The following is a 15,770-nucleotide window of genomic DNA, read 5'->3' as shown; positions in this document are numbered from 1 at the left end:
TGCTAGTAAAATGATAAGTAGAAAAGACAATGAGACTTCAGCTTCACTTTCTCTTCATGATTGGCTAGCTACTCCTTATATTCCTGACTGAGTCACCGAACTCTGTTGTCCACTTTGTGTTGAGAATGGAGGTTAATAAATATGCTTGTTTGTGTTAGTGAATCTACAGTGATGAATCTGCAGCTTTCTGCAGACTTTCAGTGCACAAACCTTTTCTGTATTGCAAGGTCTTGTACTGGTGCAGTCCTCGTATCAGTATAACTTCTCCAGTGTAGACGTTCTTCTTAGTTTCACATCATCATCTGGGACAGGATAGTATAATTATACAGGTGAAATTTTTCTTGGCAAACACCCCTTTTCCTGTTGAGTCAAAAACTCTAGAAAAGTGGATTTGCAGTTTTGGGAGATTGAGATCTTGGAAGGCAATTTTCCATTTTGCTTAGTCTCCAGAGAGCAGCAGGTGCTGTGTGTACCTGGGTAACAAACATGAAGGTGGCTTATTTTATACCTTCATAAGGTGGTGGTTTCTCCCTTGCTGGAGTCCGTTTGCAGGTTCAGGGTAACATCACTGTGGTTTTATGTTTTCAAGTTTGATTTTTGTTGCAACTATTTTTTTTCTAGTGGATCCTAGGACTCTGGGAGCCATGCTTTGAGGCACGAGCCTATTTTAGGTGTGTCTCAATGCCATATCTAAGGGATCTACATTTTATACTCATAACTGGCATCAGCATGACTGAGAAAATGACTTGTGTTTAAATCTAGCATCCTTAAGTGTTCAACCCTCAGCTAGCTGTAGGATCTTGGAGCAGCCACCATTTTCTTCCTCCTACCATTAGTCCAGTTTAATCTGAGGAAGGGGAGGAAGGACTGGACTATCACTGAGGGTAGAGGAGACCAAAGTGTCTATGAAAGCTGTTTTAAGAATTGGGCAATAATGAGGTATTAAAAATGTGTTTGAAAGCCATTCTCCAGAATTCAGTGGTTCTCTACAAATGATAATTTTTAAAAAATCACTATAAGAAAGCATTTTCTAGCTGAACTGAATGATGCAAAAGAAGCTAGATGAAAATGCCTGGATTGTCATCTATTAATGTCCTCTATTAAATTTTCATTGTTACAACCATGTTGACTTTTTCATTTCTGAAAGCATAAAACAGTGCCATACAAAATCATCAAGCTCAAAATGCAAGCCTAGTTTGTGCTTGCTTATGTGTCTGTACTTAAGACTGTGCTGTCTGTGGTATTATGTGATTGCAGTGTCTTACCATGCAGAAATGAAACGTGGAATTAAAAACAAATGAACAAAACCACAATATGAACTACAATAAATACAGACTGAGCTGACATCAATGTCCCTTCATGTAACCAGGATGAAATTTGTTACGATACTTAAAAGTCTGGTGGTTCCCAGAAGGCTGTCATTAGTGAGTGGACTCTACTGAAAGGCTCCCTACTATTCTTAGTAGTGTCCTCTTGCTATGCACATCAAACAGAGATTATGTTTTTATTGTTTTATATTTCCCTTCCACATACTTGGCTGACTGCTCTCTGTTCTTTCTCTCACTCTCTCTGGATGTTTTTGTTTGGTTTTTTTTGATGTTTTCTTTTTTTAATTAACATATCACAGGTCCTGAGTTGGGTGGTGAATTCCCTGTGCAGGATATGAAAACCGGTGAAGGAGGTCTTCTTCAGGTCACACTGGAAGGAATTAACCTGAAATTCATGCACAGTCAGGTATGAGGGAAATCTGTGAGAAGACTGTGAGCATGAAGCTTTTTGCAGCACGCTTGTATATGTGTTTCCTCTTCCCGGAGTATTAACGAGGACAAAAAAAGCATATGTATATTTACACCACAGACAGACTCACTTATATAAATATATATATGTATGTAAAAATACACTGAAATTAAATATCCTCAGGAAAACTATAATCAACTGAAGAAAAATGTTGATATAGGTTTTTGCTTCTTGTTTCTGGTGTCTAAGCACAAAACAAACGGTAGCCAGTATATTAAGGGACAGAAAAAGTGATCAGTAGTAATCTAAACTGCCATAATGCATCACACTGAACATATCCTGACAGCATAAGCAGTCAGAACGTTATAGATGTAGTGTTTGAATATTGCAGGTACAGAGGGCAACTTGCTGTGTCATATTTAATCTGTCTTGTTTTAAAATTTGAGAAATCATCTGGAGAATTTAGTATGAAAATAAAATGGGAAAGTGGCTCTTGCTGTAATTCAGAAAAATAAGAAAAAAATTGCTAATTCTTTTTTTCCTTCCAAATAGCAGATCTTGTGGGCATAGAGGAAACACAACTAGAATTGCCTTTTCTTCCTTTCTCTGGATGTTGTTTCTGTTGCTTCCTTTGATCCTTGTTTTTTTATTTTGCTTTGTGTTTTTTTGTTTTGCATATGATATTAAATGCATGCTATGCTAGACAGTAGAATCAGTTTTTAGGGGAGAGTGTGTGTGTGTGTGCGTGAGAGAGAGAGAAAGAAAAGCTTCTGTCAGTCCTCTGTGGAGTGTTTTTTCCTTTCCTCCTGACTAGACTTTTTTCCCCACGCAAGCTTTGTTCTTCTTTGAGGATACATCAGTGTAGATCCCACTGGAAGTGCACGTGCATCTCAAACACACATGCTCAGAATCTTTAATACTTCTCCCAAGGTCACAGCAGCACCATGTGCCTCTGAGTTCGTATTTGCCAGTATAAAGAGTGGAGAGTTGTCAACCTCCTTCAGTTTTCTTCCTATCTATTACCAGAGTAGAACCTGGGCTACAGCTGACCTGCTGTAGTATTTCAAACTTACTCTGTGATGGAACAGTCTATCTGACTTAGTTACAGATTATAACTTTTTATTGGATATGCTAGAATATGAACAGCCACAAGATGAACTCATCAGTAGTACAGAATGGATTTTCATAGTTACTGGAAATGGCAGGTCTAAAGTCTTTGAAAATTAAACCCTGGTCTGGAAGCAACAATTTGGTGTCATTATAGTTGGATGTAATAGAAACTACTTTGTCCTAAGGTAAGGACGCACCATAGGGAATGTTCTGTTTGCTCCTCCTTTTTCTACTTTTGACAGAAGTCAAAAATGATGTTGGGTTCAAACTGCTCATCTCTTGAACAGTCTACGGAGATGACTGTTTCATTAATGAACAGCCAGGCATATATGCCTTTGCAGTGAGAAAAGATGTATAAGAAGATAGCCACATCATCATCATCAAGATTTCTTAAGTGTAACAGGCATCTTCACAAGACAAAGACATTCAGTATTAAGCACATAGTGAACACACATACTGCTGTCCAAGAGAAAAACTCCAAATCCTAGAACTTACCCTTGTCCTTAAATTCAAAGCCTTTTATTTTTTTTTCCCCTGGAAGATTGGCATGACATTCTGAAAGGGGAATCAGTACTGATTGTTATTATACGACTGTCAGGACCATTACCAGTTGAATTTATCAGAAATGCTGAGTCCTCTGCTACACCAGCACTCCTAGAGTACTAGCTTTATCATATCCTTCCTTACAGAGAAGGGTGTTCTAATTTGCTGTCTGTGATGACAATTACATCTTTTCTGGAAGGCAATCTGTGCAGGTCAGACCCAGGAACCATGCCAGCTGTGTCCCCCTCTTCATCACGTTATTCCTCCTCTTCATCACCTTTCCAATGATACTGTAGTCAGATGAGTTTCCATTACTTGATGGATATTGAAACAAGTACAGTTCTGGAAAATACATTTAATTTATTCGATATGTTTAATTCTCGGTCTGTTATATTTATGTTGCCAGCTGGTAAGGGCATTCAGTACCATTTAGTGGACCTAAGACATATCCTTGTTTCCCTTCTCAAAACAAAGTGTCTAGACAGATATTGAAAGTCTGCCATTGGACGCTCTGTATGGAGTGGACAACTGTAGCAGTTATGTAAAGGACTCCTACTAGTTGCACCATACAAAAAAAATATCCCCTTGAATTTCATATTCTGTGGAGCTAAAGGATGTTTGCATTCTTATTCTAACATTCATCAACCAGTCTGCTTCCTTAATAAAAGGTCTGCTATTCTAGATGAATTGTCCTTTCCAATTTTCACATAAATTGTATGAATTGCTCCCTAAGGCAGTTGATTTCAGAATATGTATATGAGCATGCTTAAAACCAGGATCCTACAGCTGTTTCTCTGTGTTGAAAATGGCTTTGTCTGTTTCTGTTGAGATTGGATGGGGACACTGACCAACAAATGCCTACAGGACCTTATCGGGCACAGCTTTCTCTTCATCTTCGTCTCCTTACTCCACATACAGACCCTGTTCTTGGCCCTCTTTCCAAGTACTCTTTTCAGCAATGCAGCTTACTAAAAGAAGGGATTTCTGTTGCTCAGCTTGGTTGGCTGTCATAGAAATAATTTATTTAGAACATAGGACAAGGCGTTTCTGCTTTAAAAAAATAAATAAATAAATGGAATCTATTCTGTCCTACCTGAAAAGACTGAATTTACTGCTTCAGTGTTAGAATGGTGCTTGCTTTCATGAAACTGTTTTTTAAGGCTCTTGATATGCAGCGTGTATACTTTCTTACCTCCTTGTGAATTCCTCAGGAAATGTCTTAGATGCATAGTGGGCCAGCCTGTTATTCACACGTGATAGTTGTCTTTAGTGTTCACAAATTGTCTCACCATGCCAACAGCACCCATAAGTTTAAGAAGAAAAAATGTTCAAGTTTATCTGTGCCTAGCAGGTCAGAGGAAGTCCTTTGGAATAGGGAGGAATCAAACATACCTGTGGCATTGGCAGATTATTCTGAGTTTACGTCTAAAAATTATGTTACAATATTGGGACTTGGTAACTCTGTCCCCATTATGAATTCATCTGTGTCAAACATAGATGGAAGTTTGATAAAATGCAGCAGGCACATGCCCATCTACAGTAGGATCCACACTGAATGCTCTGTCTTGAAGAACCACAGTTTCCATAGGGTAAGTAACTGTTATTTCCTTTACGCTTGTTTTCTGATTGAGTGAGAGGAGAGCATCTCTGTCCCTTAAACAATATAGCAAGAACTTGCCCATCAACTCACACGTCTTCTGAAAATGGATAACTTGCTGTAATTGTGACAAACTCGATAAATTCTCATCTTGCTCATAACTCTTGTGGAAATGCTTCACTCCTTAACATTATACTCAGGTCATGAGCACCTGGGGCAGTCAAGTCTTCTAGGCAACTTTACTGTTACTGGATAAAGCAACAAATGTTTCACCTGAGCCTTTCTATTGAACTTCTGACTTGTATACTTTAGACTACTAGCAAAAACTTTTCACAGAAAATATTACAGAAAAAGGAAACTAAGTGCAATAAAGAAAGTGTTCTGTTACTGACTTGTTTACTCTGTAACTATTCCTCAAAAAAGAAAATGTTTTTGACCAACTAAACTGATGCAGAACATGGGTGAAAACAGGCAAACAAAAAAGATGGGATTAAGTCTCCTTTCGCTTGAGTGCTTGAATGTAAGCAGAAAGCAAGCTTCAGATTTTCTGATTAAGTAAGTGGAACTTTATTTTTTTTTCAATTGAGCAAAAAATATCCTGGGTCTGTTTTTTAGTTCTCTGCTATTAAAAATAATAATAAAACCCCTTTGACTTGAAAATCAACCAGCAGTGCATTTACTGATCTCTATTGATACAGAAAGCCTGTTTCTTAAAAAAACCCACAACACTTTCTGGTCTTGACTTCCTTTGCCTTTCTTGGGTAGCATATCATCTATGATTATATGGGTGTTGCTAATACTGGATTCAAGAGGGGTTGCAGAGTTTTCCTTTCCCTTCTTTCCAAGGCAATGAAGTTTCTCTAGTAACATTTTTTAAAAGAGGTCCTGAAATCATGGTGTCAGAAGTGTTATAGGCACTGAAAGTATCAATCCAGACTATTGTAATACGGTCTTGCAGAGGTCTCGCTAAGGTACTGGACATAGATTTACTCTGAATGTTAGGGCAACGTTGCTCTTAGTGTTTCTCTTGCCTTGAAAAAGCAAGTACATTAGAAACTGGAATATGGAACTGATTCCTTACAGCATTTTCTGCAGCTTCTTATGTCTGTATATGGACTCTGACCCTTTTGGAGATGTGCATGTAAGAAGGGACTGTTTTGTATCTTGAAATAGATTGGATGTTGAACAAACTCATTATGCTCAGAGAACTTGTTTATTCCTGCAGTCTTGGCATCTAGGTTCTGGACTGAAAAACCTAGTCATGTAGTTCAACTGTTTTGTCTTTTGGGGTTCACGTATGTAAAACGTAAGTTTAAAGCAGGTTTGTTTTCTAAGTGACTGTTCAGCTGGCAGCAGCCATATGTGAAGTGAGCAAACAATAGAGAAGGGTCCAAACTCTCCCATCCTGCTTAAAGCAGAAAACTGGTACTGACTGTTACAGGAGACAGTTCCAAGAGTAAGTATGCAGATTATATGTCATAAACTGTAGTAAAATCTTAAACAGCAAGGCTGCCAGGGAGAAGGAAGATTAGTGGTTCCTCATTAGATTAAATTCGACTGCTGGATAGGGTAGGAGGATCAGTGTCAGGGTGGGAAGTATAGTGCCCCTTACCTGCCCTCTGTGCTGGAGGAGGATGCATGGAGGGGCAGAAACTAACTGGGATGGATCAGAGGCTACAAATCGTGCTAAATTTGGGAGCCAGCTTTTTTCTCGTCCCCCTCTTCTGTTGTATTTCAGGTGTGTTGGTATTCTTTTTGCAATAACTCATTTGAGTGCCTGAAGGGGTAGCAATGTTGGATATGTCAGAGTTACTAACTCCTTCGTTTCTCTTCCATGCTTTCTCCTCCTGCAAGGAGCGGAAGGTACTTCATCTTCTGCTGTCTTCGCTTCTTAGCTCTTTTAAGTTATTTGTTGATTTCTAGCATTGTGGCAAGTTTGTCTTTTGAATATTTATTTCACCCTTTGTTTATATATTAAACTGTAAATGAACTGGTAGCGTATGCTATAACACTTCAGGTTGTATCTGCTGTGATTATGTTTTTGTTTAATTTTGGCTTTTTAGTTTAAAAAAACCAAACCTGACTAATTTTATGTTACTTTTCCTCCTGTTTTTGTAGGTTTTCATAGAGCTGAATCACATTAAAAAGTGCAATACTGTGCGAGGAGTCTTTGTCCTGGAGGAATTTGGTAATTACATTATTTTGATATTAGGTCCGTACTCACATGGCAGTAACTCAAATTTCCAGTCTTCAGATTCAGAGTTGCACTGCAGTTTCAAAGATGGGAGAGGGTAGATTACACGTGAGAAGTCACCCAAGCTGAGTGACTTAACGTAAAAATTTAAACATTAATTTTCATCATATTAAGTTTTGTGTCCTAGGTGCTTTTTATTAATAGACAGAGAAGATGTTCTGAGTCTTCTGAAGCAAACAAAACAACACTTAAACTTGGATGTGTGTAGGAATTTTCTTTGGTATGTTCCTTTTTCATCTGAGAAACCATATTTTTAAGCAGGACTTAGAGTTGATCTTTCTCAACACACTATGCTTTCATTACAAAGAATTGCTGTTAATTGCAAAGTTTCCTCTTTGCTCTATGCAGAATTTCATTTTTGTTGTATGGAGCAGAAGATGTTTTGTCAGGTTGCACTTTATTTATTCTATGGTTTTTGTTTCAGAGCATGACTGGTAAAGAGTGGAAAAGTAAAGGTTAAGGAGGATAGAGAATTTGTGCTACTTTGGTCAGTTATTGCTATGACATATAATCTGCCTACAGTCTACTTTGGGAAAAAATCTGGGTTACTATTCAGTGTTAGTGTCAGTCATGCTATACTTAACTAGTGTCTGAAAAAATGAGTGACTTCAGATGCAGGTCTCCAGAAGAGTGAATCACATACTTCTCTTGAAATAGTCCCCAAACTCATATTGGTTTATTCTTCCACCCATCTGTGAGACATTTGTCTAGGGCTTAGGTGCATGTATGAACCATTTAAAAAGAAGATAAAATTTATAACATTCCTTCTGTAGTAGATCAGCATCCATACTTTGGTCATTAATCAAAATCTAAATCAGCAGCCCCCTTTACCAAGACTGTCATTGTTCTTTGGTACTGTGAATAGAATGTTCTGGCTGAGGGATTCTCTTTTAGAATATAAAAAACAGTTAATATGAGATTTCTGAAATTAATGTCTGTCCATAATAATGTGTTGTCTCCTTTTGGTGATAAAAAGTTATAAGGTATTCAGATGATAAAGCCTTTCTGACTGTTGCAGTTTGCCATAAATTAATCTCCCAGAAGTTTGGGATTTGAATTTGTGAACAATTTTTTCCCATTTTCTGAAATATTTTTCATGGTTCAAATGGTTGGATCACTGTATTTAAACCCTGAAAAATTTCTAATAGTTTAGATGTTCAGAAGTTGTCTGCACTTTATGGTTGCATATTCCTTTCATACCATGTTTTCACCCTGACAGGCATAATTCATTTTACTACTCACAGAAATTGCTTAAGGCTGTAAAAGATTATTGATGTGTTTCACAAAGATGAGAGTTCAGAAGCCATAGAATTAGCTTAAAGAATGGCTTCAGCTTCTGAAATCCTTAACTTAAATTACTTGGATCAGACATGAATTTTGGATCATTTTTTGAGAGGTTTTAACTCAAAGTATTTCTTTTAATAGTTTGTTTATATTGCACAAGAAGAAAGACAGTGTTTCACTTAGCATTTCCAGTCAACTTCTATTGATGACCCTCTAATACTGCGTTTAGGCCCTGATGACTGAAATAACTGTAAGAAAAAGAACTTCTTTTTTTACAGACAATTTTGTAATCGAGGGCCTATTGCAAATATAGAATTGTGATATGGAATTTATGAAAGGGTAATTTTAAGAAGTAATTAAAAATAAACTGGGAGTTGGACACTACAAGCAAAAACTGAGAAATTAAACCAATTAAATTAAAAATACCCTCTTCCCAAAATAGAGGTCACAGATAAGAACCAGTTTGAATGTACCAAATGAGATTTATAATTTGCCCATCCAGCTACTAAAGAGAAAGAAGAAAGGAAGAAGGATGTTGCAGGGGAGCTAACCTTTCTTCTTGTGCAGAGATGAGAGACTACCTCAGAGTTGCTTTTTTGTTATAAAGATGAGAAGATGTGCCAATCTGTCCTGTTCAAGAGAAATTAACATATTAATAGTAAACTAACGGCATTCAGCAAGCACTTGTGTGGACTTAAGAATGAAGTTATTTAGCTGTGTTAAACATCATGAACCTTGCAGTCAGATTCATTATAGTAGGAGTGTACTGAAGTACTATCTCCTCTTAGAAAAGTAGAGTGGTAAGCGTGCATACTCCAGTCTGATGGGAAGTACTTCAGTGCAAGATGTGTTTGTCTGATTTTGCCAAGCATGAGTGCTCTGAGTTTAGTGGTACTGCGTCAGGAAATTAAAGGTCTGTTTGTGTTAATGCTGGCTTTAGATGGCAGCATGAAAGTTGGAATTGTGATTTCAGAGCAGGATGCAAGCAGAAGTTCAGGAATTGTTGCCCACAAATGGAAGTGGAGATTTAAGTAAGTGAGGAAATGTAAGGCTCTTCCCTCTGGAATTTGAGTTACTGCTGCGTACTTGTGCTTTACTTTCTTGTGGCCCCTTCACCGCCGCTGCTATGAAAACCTTCATTCTCCAGCAGGTAAAGTGATGTCCCCTAAACTCATGCTATGCTAGCGCCATATTTTCATTCACAGGACCAAAGGCTGCAGGATGGTGCTTAATAATTTACTCCCTTCAACCACTTAGTTCAACAGCATCAGGAATAATTTCTAATGTTAAAAGAAGAGTGCTTCTGCTAATCTCTTAATTTGAGGCTTGGGTCTTTTTTATTTTATTTTTTTCTTTTTTCTTTGTATTCTGCAGCGGTAGTACTTTGACTTCTCTGAGTGTAAATCCAAACCCACTCTTTTTACTCTCCCTAACTCAGTCCTCTCAGGAGAATTTTCCCTATTGGAAGGACTGTGAAGGAATACTTAAAGACAAGGCAACTTACTGACTGTGAAGTGGGGAGACAGTACCTTGCCTAGGTGGTCTCCTGTTCCTTCTCTTCCTAATCTCAATTATGATACAGGATTTACAGCTTCCCTCCTCTCCTTCCCTCGTGGCACAAGGTCCTTACAGCTTTCCCTTCCTGCTTTTTGAAGAGTATATGAACAGTTGTATGTTATCCAGTGGGCAGTGAGGCTTACACAGCTGTAAAAGTCCTATCCTATTTGGCTGTGCACCAGCCTCACTCCCACCTTTATCCCCTGGTGACATGGAGTTAATTTGGAACATCTGGTGCCAACGGGTAAGGTAGCTTGGATGTGCACCTCCTTATCTCCCCAGTTCTACTCGCTGGTATCACTGGGGCAGTGCAGCCTGGGTGTGCACTTGCCCTGTTTCTCAGTCCTTAATGTAACTGCCAACTCCAAGAAAAGAGAGAATTGAAAAATTAAACAAAAATATTACATTACTTTTTACAATCATACTCTGTACTTTTCACTAGATTTTCTTCAAGAATGACAATACCATGACATACGAGAATTAGGAGGCACTGGTTTATATTTAGGGTAATCTCTCAGACCCAGTCTGCACTGCCTACTTTTGGCCCCTTAGAGTGTGCTCCGTCTCCCTCTCCAGCATTTAGCCATGTCACATCATAGTTGAAAAGATGACATCTGCATGGATAGGTTTTGTTGTGGACTTTTCCTAGTTACTCATACTGAACTCATCTGCCTCTGTTTCTTTTCTTGTCACTAGTACTATGTGTAATAAAACATTTACCCTTCCTCTATGAACCTGGTATGATTTGGTTTCGCATAATTTCTGTATTGCTTCTTCTAAATCTTTTTGTTGTGACACAGAAATTCCATGGCAAATTTCAGTTATTCCAGAAAGGGAAGTATTCAAAGTTGGTCTTGGTATTTCACTGATCTTAACATTTTAAATTTGCCATTTGTATGTTCTTAGTGTGGTCTTTGTTCTCTGCTGGTGATTTCCCATGGTATCTGTTCACAACAATATTTGTAGACCAAGTGTGGGTCAAAGGCACAGTTCAGATGCAATGCACGCTAATGGGATGGTTACAGCTTGCTTTTTTATGCATTCCGCAATGAGAACAAAAGGCAAATTTTCTTTAGCTATATTATGCCTGTTTCCTTTCTGTTACTTTGAGGCAGTGCAAGGGAGCAAGATAAAATTTTCTGGATAATACATTTTTTTTCATCAGTGTCCTAATCCTTTTATATATAAAGTCTTCTAGAAATCAACAACCCAGGTATTTTAAGAATATGTGTAACTGAAATCACTATTTTATTTTAAGGCAACTTGTTCAAAAGCAATGACTCTTTTCAGTGAGTACGTCAAGTAAATACCCTCACACATATCCTAGTCAGGAGAAAGAATGTCTTGAGAAACTTTAAACAGAGCTGGGAAACAGTCTTCTAGTTTAGAAAATTTTCTCCCTTGGCTCCTTTTTTTTTTTTTTTTTTCTTTTCTGGATTTCAGTAACTACTACAGAGTGTCCAACAGTTCTTTTGAGATCTGTTACTCAGCAGAGAAGGATTCAAACGTCTAAAGGACAAAATATTTGGGAATTGTATACTGACAAATTCCTATGGAATTGTTGGTTTATGTTTTATTGTAGTATTAGGCATATTTTGTCATTAAGTGTATTTTGTCATTAATTTTGCTGTCTAGCAGGAATAAGTAGTACAAGAAAAGCCAGAGTGTAAGAACCATCAAATATCTACTGTGGTTTTCCAAACAGAGGCAGTGAAATATTTTTGCCAACCTGAGTAATTTATTATGACCTTAGCAGTATCTTCAAGGACATATGTAATGTAAATGAAGAGAAGGAAGTGTATCTAGAAGTGAGGGATAGTGAGGTGCCTTGTACCTGCACCTGCTGTCTGTGTGCATCCTTCCTTTTCCTATGGGAACATTGTGCTATTTCCTTCCCCTTTTCCTCTCGTTTTTTGAACTTTTTGTTTTGTCTCTTGCCCGTCCGGTTTTAGTTCCTGAAACTAAAGAAGTGGTGAGCCACAAGTACAAGACGCCAATGGTGAGTCAACTGTGATGCTTTCTGGTAGTTCTTTAGAGGGTATATCTTTACATTTTCATGTGGCGAAAAGAATTACATTGAGATTGCAGGATTTGCAATGCTAATACTGCAGTGAAGCACCAGTTGCTCTTTTATGATAGTTTTCCTTAGGGGAAGACTCAAAACTTGGTGAATGGTATTTCTGTGAAACTAGAAGAACTCACAGGTAGTGCAGAAAATGCAGTCTCTTTTGTTAAGAAAGATAAAGGTGCAAGGTTGGCATGAATTTTAGCCCAATAAGAGCTACTGAAACTGTTAAATTTAAGATTGTGCAGAACACAGTCCTTAATCCACAGAATAGATGGAAAGGGAGACTAGTTCCTGGGCATAAAATGATTGCTAACTGAATTTATGAAAAGCTCCCATTTCCTCATGAAAGTGAGCAGTGAGATCCAAGAGAACAGTAGAAGTATTGATTCCTGCCATATAGGTGCATTATTGCTGTGGTTTAGTGTTCAGTTTTTATAACATTTTTTGAGCACCAGTAGTTGATAATGATACTTGGCACTTCTACACATAATAGTTCAATCAGGCTTATATGCACTTTTGAGGAAGGAATAGAAGCCAATGATTATGCTCAGAACTGAAATTTCTTCAGTTATTTTGACTGAAATGCAGTGTGTACATTTGGTGAATGCATGGAAACTCACAGTCCTTCAGGAGGAGACAGAGAAAAATCACCTGAAGAAGCTAGAAATGTTTTAGAAACAAAATGCTTAGAACATACGTAATTCAAGAAGCAGACAGCTGTATCTTTTAACAAGAAAAGCCAGTTTAATGAAAATTCATTATATTTTACACAAGTGTCTTAGCTTGTGCTATAATACAACAAAACATGTTGTTATGCTTATTACCTTCACAAAGATTATAAATGTCAATTTACAGGTCAAGAAATTTTAAGATCACCAGAATAGCCAGTATTAGAACTAAGATATAAACTAAGTCTTACCTTCACTGAATTGTGCTGCCAGCTGCATGCTAAAAGAGTATTTTCTGTTAAATAATAGCACACTTAATTGGTTAAAAGCAATAATTGTAAATCTTGCTAATGCTATGTGAAACCCTCTGCTTTAATGTAGTGACAAAATTGCTTGGTATTCTTCATATGAAACATGCAATGAAGGGTTGTGGGGTTTTTAAATTTTTTTTTAAAAAAAGTAAAAATAAAGCTTGTATTATCCATGGATTCACTAGCATTGGTTAAAAATTGCAAGGATTATCAGTCCTTGTACTTTTGAGCTTAAAAAAATAGTTGTGAATGAGGAAGAATCCCACCATCTCATGAGTCAGGGTACAGTATTGGATGTTTAGTTTTAGTCATTCGGTTTAGCTCTTTCAGCCCCTCCCAGAAAATTTCTTGAAACTTCATACAACAGACCAAAACCAAATATGTAGGATGTTTTTTCTAAAGCCAGCTGACCAACATTCTCGCTTAGCATACTGTTCTTAAAAATGATTAGAATCATACTGTCAAGCAACACATGTTTTTATCCCAAAAGAGGTTTGTAAATTTGTTACAAGGCTTTTCTTCGCTATCCATCTCAGGTAGAAGGTAGTATGGGACACTTTTTTCTGATCTTGTCTGTAGCCAGAGTAGTTGTCCCATGAAGGAGGACATGCAGCAAAATACAAAATGTGAAGTGGATTTTGTAAAACACTAAATCATCTGAATTTCCTTATCTCCTTTTCAAAATTCTTGCAGGCTCATGAGATCTGCTACTCCGTGCTGTGTCTCTTCTCTTATGTGGCTGCCATTCGTGGAAAAGAGGCAGAAAACAAAAGCAAACCACCTCGACCGGTTTCCAGTTGATCACGATATTGGGAAGTACCTACCCTTTGGCACGTTGACATGCAGTACTCCTATTTTTACTGCAGTTACTGGAGCTCACTTTATTGTCTTTTATGAGAACTTGATTATTTATGTATGACCCTGCAAGTCTTTCCCCCTAGAAAAACCTAAGACTTCACTGCTCAGTCTCCTTCTGAATTCATCCTTAATGGAGTTTTTATATGAGCTGTTAAGCAGACAGTTTTGAGCATCAGCATCCAGCTGTGAGTGACCTACTCTGGCCATTCCTTTGGAATTCCTTTCCTCTTAAGATGACTAACAGCTTCAGTTCGGTTGTTTTTTTGTTTCTAGTGGTACTTGTTACAGATTAATCACTTTACAACTGCAGGCTTCTGTTTTCAGATTCTCTGGTATGTGCACAGTGGAAGCAGTCTGGTCCTGCATATTGTTTAAATGTAGTGTTTTTATTGTTTTCCTTCTGTGTTGATAATTTTTACCCACCAACATGGAGTTCTTGGCACATAGTTCTTCAGACCCTTTTGGTAGAGGTGAAAATTTAGCTACCGTAGTCTTAAAATGTGACAATTGAAGTTTGGCTATTAAATTGGTCCATCTGTGGAGATGACTGCTTCTCAAGGGGGAAAAGAAGTGGAGAGAGAAACTTTGAAGGCAGTATATTGTGAAAAACCCTGACTCCTCATGGATTGTGTGGATTTTCAAATGGGAGTTTAGGTAACGTTTGTAAACATCCCAACAGTGAAGTTAACAGATGCATATAAGCACTACCTAAAGCAGTTGATCACAGGGATTAGAAAATGAATAAGGAAATGTAAAACTTGGAAACATTATTGGCAGAAGCACATGGCAGACCCATGTCTTTTTGGGTTTGTAACTGTACTCTGTTACACAAGACATTTCTGTAGCAATCTCCAGAACATGTTCAGAAGCCCAAAGGATTATGCTGTCTCCAAATTTTTTTAAGCTGTTGCTTTTTTTTCAATCTTACCTGTATATCAAGGAATCTTGCAAACACTGTGTTTTACTGTATAATGAAACTCCCAGAGTTAAAACTATCCATCACATTCCTTATTTTAAGTAGACAGAATATGAACGTTTTTTGCATCCTGTTTTTGTTCTTGAACTGTACTGCACTTGTCTGGAAAGCTCTTAGGATGCTGGAAGGAGAGACTGTCTAGAGAAAATAATGTTACATGTAAAATACCTGAAAAAAATGCTCTGATGCAAACTGATGTATTGTATGTTTTGACATAGAATTCTGAGTAAATGCACCCAGAAATAACCCTGTTTTGGCTTGGTCAGAGTATCTACTGTTTTGAATGGAATACACTAGTAACGGGTGAGGAGATGATGTAAATAATATAGTACCACATCTATTTATAGAAACTGTACAGCTGTCTGAATGTGAAAATAAAATGTCATTCAACCAGCAACTGGTTTTCATCCTCCTGTGCTTTTCTATTGATGCAAGTTATTCTGAAATTAATGTAATTATGTACCATATACATTGTATACGTATTTGAAATAGAGAAGACTATAAATGGAAGATCTAAATTTCTTTCCACATAAGCTGTTGAAAGTATTTTTTTTTCTTCTATCATAACATCCATGAAATTTGTCTTTAAAAAAAGTCTAAAAAACATGAATAGGGAAAATAGACACATCTGAAATACTTTTTTTTTGCACACATGCAAACGGAAGCAACATGTAAAGCGTTCATCCGTTTCTAGTATAAAGGCAAAACTGAAATTGGCAAACCCTGAAATTAGCCTGTTTTGCATTTAATTTATTTTCTTTGTCTTATGAGACTGTAAATTTTCTTATAGCAATATCTGAATTTTTA

General features: G+C 37.3%; 1 protein-coding gene across 28 annotated transcripts in view; it reads left to right on the top strand.

Moving 5' to 3' along the window:
• MADD (MAP kinase activating death domain) overlaps positions 1-15,360 on the top strand; it is a 75,702-nt gene extending 60,342 nt beyond the window's left edge. For 26 of the 28 annotated variants that reach the window (XM_074824015.1, XM_074824013.1, XM_074824011.1 and 23 more), the window contains 4 exons: positions 1,628-1,734; positions 7,106-7,175; positions 12,035-12,081; positions 13,823-15,360. In XM_074824015.1, the coding sequence (XP_074680116.1) occupies positions 1,628-1,734; positions 7,106-7,175; positions 12,035-12,081; positions 13,823-13,930 (332 nt within the window). In that variant the 3' untranslated portion in view covers positions 13,931-15,360. Of the gene's footprint in view, positions 1-1,627; positions 1,735-5,410; positions 6,757-7,105; positions 7,176-12,034; positions 12,082-13,822 lie in introns of those variants that run through there. The other 2 variants (XM_074824008.1, XM_074824010.1) reach the window with 2 other exon arrangements.
• Positions 15,361-15,770: the final 410 nt, after the last annotated feature.

This window comes from Strix aluco, chromosome 4 (genome assembly GCF_031877795.1).
Source record: "Strix aluco isolate bStrAlu1 chromosome 4, bStrAlu1.hap1, whole genome shotgun sequence".
NCBI classification, from domain to species: Eukaryota; Metazoa; Chordata; class Aves; order Strigiformes; family Strigidae; genus Strix; species Strix aluco.
This window is presented reverse-complemented; position numbering and strand designations above follow the sequence as displayed.